Below are 6,875 nucleotides of genomic sequence, written 5' to 3'. Positions count from 1 at the left end.
GGAGTACTGATGTGACACTGCAGGATAACAAACTGAACTGCACGGTCAGTTTGAACAAGATCCACAGTGCAATCCCACCAGCCACTCCTTGGAAACCCTACACAAGAGCAATATGAGTCACAACAGACTCAACAGTGTTTAACAACAACAAAGTATATACAAATATATATATATATATGCCTCCACTGACTAATTCTGCTTCACAGGTACTGGCACAACAGAGAGCTGAGCAACAGCGACGGGAACTGGCACAAAGTGCCAGTTCAGACACCCCCATGGACCCTGTAACCTTCATCCAGACTCTGCCCTCAGACCTGCGCCGTAGCGTCCTAGAGGATATGGAGGACAGTGTGTTGGCTGTGATGCCACCTGATATTGCAGCTGAAGCTCAAGCTCTAAGGCGAGAGCAGGAAGCCCGACAACGGCAGCTCATGCATGAGCGTTTATTTGGACACAGCAGTACCTCTGCACTCTCTGCCATTCTCCGAAGCCCAGGTACACAAGGAGGCAAGTGGGAGGGCTCTGGGATGCCCAACTTTGACCAAATGAGGCTCTTGTTCCCCTTTGTGTTTTCTGAACCCAGATTTCTGTTTCCTTTTTCTTTACTTCAGCTTTCACCAGTCGCCTGAGTGGTAACCGTGGTGTCCAATACACCCGCCTTGCTGTGCAGCGAGGCGGCACCTTCCAGATGGGAGGTAGCAGTAGCCATAACAGGTAACCTTTATCTTTTTTTTTTATTTATGTTTTATTGTGAATTATGTGATAGTTTACATGGGAGAACAATAGCTTTACATTCATCATGGCATATCATTTTGTTGCCATGGTAACAATCCCCTCCATGTATCATCAACCAACCAAAGGGTATACCATTCAAGCCTTCCCCATGGTCGGTCAGCACACAGCCCCTCTCTCTCTCTGGGTCTAGAGTCCCCAGCCGCTCCATCTCTCCACGTCATCATCTCTGCCTCCATCTCTGGCATCACTGCTTCTCTGGGTAGGATCACTTATTCCGCTCTTCTCCCTTGATGGTTCCAGGGACCTCTGCTCCTGGACTGCAAAGTCCATCACTCCCCTCCTTTTGCTACACAACATCTACCTTTACATTTCCAACCCTCACAGTCAGTCCTGATAACAGTTATTCACTATTGTACCACAAGAGACCTATCCCCATTTCCTTTCATCATCCCCACCCAGACAGATTGGGTACTACTCAGTGGAGATTCTACCTTCCTCTGCACCCTCTGGATCTAGGCTTTCTCTTGAAAGCTTATAAGCCAGTCACTTCTTGCCTTTGTAGCCCCCCCATTTTAGGTATCCAATGTCCAAGTTGCCCATCCCTGTCTATCCTGTGTATCGAGGGGGTGGGAATGATCCTCACTGTAAAGATTTGTTCCCTCTTTTGAGCTACTGCATCCGTGGGTGTAGGGTCAAGTTCATCAAATTGTATCAGATTAGTCTTTTTTCTTCTAGTTGAGCTCTGTTCATCCAGCAATTGAAGCCAGGTTAAGTGGGTATTATCTGCCAGTGTGGGTGTTTGTATGCATATGCCCTCTGTTCTTATCATCTGGAAGCTGCCCTCCCTCTCTTCTTATCAGCTGGGCACTTCACTCTACACTCTAGTCCACTGTGGCTATGTCACTGACTCTGGTCCCAAGAGTCCCCAGGTCTTGCCATACTGCTGGCCAACCAGGTCTACCTGGGTTCACAGGAGTCTATTGAACATTGTAGGGCTTAACTGGCAGCTTCATTGCTGTTTTTCCCTCACTTCCCCTTATTGGTGACCCACATGGTCACCAATTTGAGCACATGTCTGTTCATGTGTTCACACTGAACGTTTTTTTCTTTTTATACCTTCCCATGCCACTCTCTACTAGTCCAGCTCCCTTATAAATGTTGTTATGTGTCGTTGAGTTGGTTCTGGCTCATAGTGACTTCATGCCCAACAGAACAAAACATTTCCCGATCCTGCACCATCTTCACAATTGTTAAATTTGAGCCCATTGTTGGCTGCCACTGTGTTATTCCATCTTGTTGGAAGTCTCCCTCTTTTTTCTGACCCTCCACTTTACCAAGCATGATGTCCTTCTCAAGGAACCGGTCTTTCCTGACAACATGTCCTAAGTATGAGATGCTGAAATTCTGGGCAACTTGAGTGACTTCTCTAGGATATTGCCTTGAATGGGTAGGACAGCCAGATCTTTGGTCTTCCCCATAAGAAAACTACATCTCTGGGTTATCCTATCCACTTTAGAGCATAATCATAAAATAAAAGCAGGCTGGCAGCAGGTACTAGCCATAGTTTTAACTACCTGCCTTCCATGAAAATAGGAACACAAACTATTTGCTTTGATACCATAGTGTCTAGACTAGAGAAGTAAAAGGAATTAACGTTAACCAGGCTGAAGCAGTGTGGACCCAACATGCCAAAATATGAAGGAAACAATTAGTACCAGCATGGCTGTTCTCTAGTAATTTAGAGAAGGTGGAAATAAATGTTCTCATCTTCACATTTGTTAAATTGATACAAAACTGTACACATACTTTAGACCACTGTCACTTTTCCTGATTTTAATATGGTCCTATAGTTAACGTGGAGGCCTGGTATGGCACAGTGAATTAATGCGTTGGACTGCTCCTCAGAAACCCTATACAGGGTTGCTATGGGTTGGAACTGACTCGAAGGCACTTAACAACATAGTTAATATGAAATGCAAACAAATAGGGAAACTGGGTAAAGGATACCCAGGGACCACTCTATACTATCTTTGTAACTTTCTATGAATCTATAGTTATTTCAAAATAAAAACTTTTAATTGGTCAGATTTGCAGACCTGGGCTGGTATCTCTGCTTTCTTCATAGTAACTCTTATGATAATAGGGCAAGTCATATAACTTATTTGAACCTCTTATTCATCATCTCAGAAATGGGCAATTCTTTAATTTTCACAACAATCCTTTGATAAAGATGTTATAAAAATGGTAAAACACTGATACATAGTAGACATTCAGTGAGGGCAGCTACTATTACTATTAAGAGAGCTTAGACTTGATCCCCTTCCCTTCTTGAACCTTAGAGGTGCCTTTTCTTTCTTTCTTTCTTTCTTTTTTGTTTTTGCATTTAACACACACACACACAAGCATCGCTTTCATAGAAAACATAACACGTAAGGGGCTAACATTTTTTTGCCAAAAAATTACCACATATACATTGTTTGTGTAAAACTACCATAATATAGCTCATTTTCCTTGGCCTAATCCTAGAGCTGTAACTATAGTGTTACCTAGACACCATGTTCTCTTTCCAGACCTTCTGGCAGTAATGTGGACACACTTCTCCGTCTTCGAGGCCGACTCCTCCTGGACCATGAAGCCCTATCTTGTCTCCTGGTCCTACTTTTCGTAGATGAGCCAAAGCTCAATACAAGTCGTCTACACCGTGTGCTGCGAAATCTCTGCTACCATGCCCAAACCCGCCACTGGGTCATCCGTAGCCTGCTATCCATCTTGCAGCGCAGTAGTGAGAGTGAGCTATGCATTGAAACACCTAAGCTCACCACAACTGAGGAAAAGGGCAAAAAGTCAAGTAAGAGCTGTGGGTCAAGCAGCCATGAGAACCGGCCCCTAGACCTGCTACACAAGATGGAGTCTAAGAGTTCCAACCAACTTTCTTGGCTCTCAGTATCCATGGATGCAGCCCTAGGTTGCAGGACTAATATATTCCAGATCCAGCGTTCAGGCGGGCGCAAACATACCGAAAAGCATGCAAGTAGTGGCTCCACTGTCCACATTCACCCCCAGGCTGCTCCTGTTGTCTGCAGACATGTTCTGGACACACTCATTCAGTTGGCCAAGGTGAGATGTTTGAAGGAACTTATATCCTTGAGTGTGCAAGAGTGTGGCAACATCTGGGCGGAATCTAAACACTGAGGGACTTACTGTCTATTCTGGCCTTTATTTGTCTTAAGTGCTGAGCCGTCTCATTTCTGGGAAATTGTCCCCAATAAATAACAGGTTTTCCATCTTCACTCCATAATTTTATGGATTACCATTCAATCATCAAAACAACCCTCTGCAAGTCTGTTTGATCTCTATTTTACAGATGAAGATACAGACAATTCTAGTGACTTTGTCATGTGGCTAGTCAGTGATGAGCTGGTTCTAGATCCTAGTACTACTATTTGAGGGCCTATCTTGTACCAGGCACCTTGTAAGGCAATATAGATATCCTCCCTGTTTAATAGTTGCAGAAAAATTTGCAAGTTATCTGTTTCCCTACAAAGCCTTTGTCCATTCCTGTAAACTACTTGGCCATGTCTTGGATTAAATTTCTATAAGACATCTCTCATACTGCTAAAGCTGTCCAAAGGATAAGAAAGTCTGGTAACCTGTTGTGTCTTCCTGTCAGGAAGGTTCATTTTCTATGTTGACACCTAGACCAATACTATCGTTTTCCATGCAGGTGTTTCCCAGCCACTTCACACAGCAGCGGACCAAAGAAACAAACTGTGAGAGTGATCGGGAGAGAGGTAGCAAACAGGCCTGTAGCCCATGCTCTTCACAGTCCACCAGCAGTGGCATTTGCACAGACTTTTGGGACTTACTGGTAAAACTGGACAACATGAATGTCAGCCGGAAAGGCAAGAACTCAGTGAAGTCAGTGCCAGTGAGCACCGGTGGTGAGGGAGAAACTTCCCCATACAGCCTCGAGGCCTCTCCACTGGGACAGCTCATGAACATGTTGTCACACCCAGTCATCCGCCGGAGCTCTCTCTTAACTGAGAAACTCCTCAGACTCCTTTCACTCATCTCAATTGCTCTCCCAGAAAACAAAGTGTCAGAAGTACAGTCTAATTCTGGCAGCAGTACTTCCTCCACCACTGCTGCCAGCTCAACCACATCTACTACCACTACCACTGCCTCCACCACCACACTCACTCCCCCTGCTGCAACCACCTCTGTCACTTCTGCTCCAGCCCTTGTTGCTGCCACGGCTATTTCCACCATTGCCGTAGCTTCTTCGACCACAGTGACTACCCCCACGACTGCTACCACTACTGTTTCAAGTAAGTTTGGATGTTGGTTGGGAGCTGTGGGTTGTGTTCTCTACACACCCACATCTAGGTATTCCCTAAATGATAACTGATTGGCTTGATTTGGGTTTATGAGAGTAGAATGTGTTCATTCTGACTCTCATCAGCCCCAGTGGTGTTCTCTCTCCCTTCTGTTGCTCTCTACCACTACCACCAACGCCTTCTTTCACACTCAGGCACTCCAGTGGGTGTTCGTTGAATGTGGCTTCCTTAAGCTAAGCCCTAAAGGGAGGGTAGAAAGAAAGTCCACAAGTCTTCAAGGAACTTCCAACGTTTTTGATAGAACGAATTCTCATAAGAAGCAGGCAAAATGCAATGTGGTTCGGGATAGAGTAGACTATTCCAGGAAGGAAAGGAGAACTCTACAACAGCTTAGGAAGAATTCTGTGAAGATTTTGAAGAAGTGGGGGCTGTGGTGGTAAACAAACAAACAAAAGATTTCTCTGGAGTCCTTAGTTAATAAAGTCATAAGAGTCCTTGTCAGCTCATATCATTCAGGTGGTTTGGTGGCTGTTTCTCTCCCCCCCCCCCCCCCCGTTTTCCCATTCTGAAGTACTAGACATTTTAGAGATTCCATGGTTCTTACTTTTACTTAAGTTTCTGGATTGTGAGTTTTACAAAGACTTACAGTGTTCTATCTATTTCCTCAAAGCTTCTACTACTAAAGGCAGCAAATCTCCAGCAAAGGTAGGCGATGGGAGCAGCAGCAGTACAGACTTTAAGATGGTATCTTCTGGCCTAACTGAAAACCAGCTACAGCTCTCTGTGGAGGTGAGGCCAAGTTCAAGTTGGGGGCAGAAAGGTAGATAAATGGATAATGTCTTAATTCTTAAACTGGGACTTAACCTCTTCTTCCCTTCTTTTACCCAGGTATTAACATCCCACTCTTGTTCTGAAGAAGGCCTAGAAGATGCAGCCAATGTGTTACTGCAGCTCTCTCGAGGTGACCCTGGAACTCGAGACACAGTTCTCAAGCTGCTGCTGAATGGAGCCCGCCATCTGGGTTATACCCTTTGTAAACAGATAGGTAATAGCTGGAGTTATATTTCTTGACTTGTTGAAGCATTCCCTGAAATCGCGGGCTGAATCAAACTGCTTTGGTCCTACAACACAGTCCCTATTGTTGTCAAGTGCCATCGAGCTGGTTCTGACTTAAAGTGACCCTGTATAGGGTTTACAAGGAGCAGGTGGTGCGTATGAAATGCTGACCTTGTGCTTTACAGTGCAGTGCTGATCGATCCTACAGCACCACACCAGGAGTCCTTTGTTCCTCCTATAACGGTACTGATAGCACTAAGTTGTCACTTCTCAGTTTTCTTTTGTTCAGTTCTTTTTTGAAAGCAATGATGGGCTTCTTTTTCTGCATTCTCAGTGCTTGGCACCCAAGTCATCAGTGCTTACTGAAAAGAAAAGAGAATGAATAGGAAAAATAGTTTCTCCTTTATTTTGACTTCTGAGTACCCATAAAAGCTCCATGATGAGATCCTTCACCACCTCAGAAATGTGTTCATACTGTATTCAGGCTCAGGAATTAAAGAGTCATAATAATACCCTTTTCTCTTAGATAATTATTGTTGCTACTTGTTTACTTTGTCTTAGATCTTAGCTGTCTACTTAGTTATCTCAAAAATGTCCCTGGAGCTGAGGTGATGATATGAAAATAGGTTGGACTGTATAACCCAGGGTATTTTTGCGGCTTGAGAATGATAAGGTTTTTCCAGGAAATAAAAATGGCCTTAGATCTCTTACCTTTCTTTGCTTCTACCATTTATTCAACATCCATGA

At 44.3% G+C, this 6,875-nt stretch overlaps 1 protein-coding gene across 1 annotated transcript in view; it reads left to right on the top strand.

Moving 5' to 3' along the window:
- HUWE1 (HECT, UBA and WWE domain containing 1, E3 ubiquitin protein ligase) overlaps window positions 1-6,875 on the top strand; it is a 198,439-nt gene that overhangs the window by 172,697 nt on the left and 18,867 nt on the right. The window contains exons 64-69 of the mRNA XM_006875251.1: window positions 207-495; window positions 612-714; window positions 3,306-3,852; window positions 4,460-5,063; window positions 5,743-5,861; window positions 5,961-6,117. Of these exons, the coding sequence (XP_006875313.1) occupies window positions 207-495; window positions 612-714; window positions 3,306-3,852; window positions 4,460-5,063; window positions 5,743-5,861; window positions 5,961-6,117 (1,819 nt within the window). The remainder of the gene's footprint in view (window positions 1-206; window positions 496-611; window positions 715-3,305; window positions 3,853-4,459; window positions 5,064-5,742; window positions 5,862-5,960; window positions 6,118-6,875) is intronic.

The sequence above is a fragment of the Chrysochloris asiatica genome, unplaced genomic scaffold (assembly GCF_000296735.1).
Source record: "Chrysochloris asiatica unplaced genomic scaffold, ChrAsi1.0 scaffold00315, whole genome shotgun sequence".
NCBI lineage: Eukaryota > Metazoa > Chordata > Mammalia > Afrosoricida > Chrysochloridae > Chrysochloris > Chrysochloris asiatica.
Note: the sequence above shows the minus strand (reverse complement) of the source record. Positions and strands in the feature narration are given on the sequence as shown.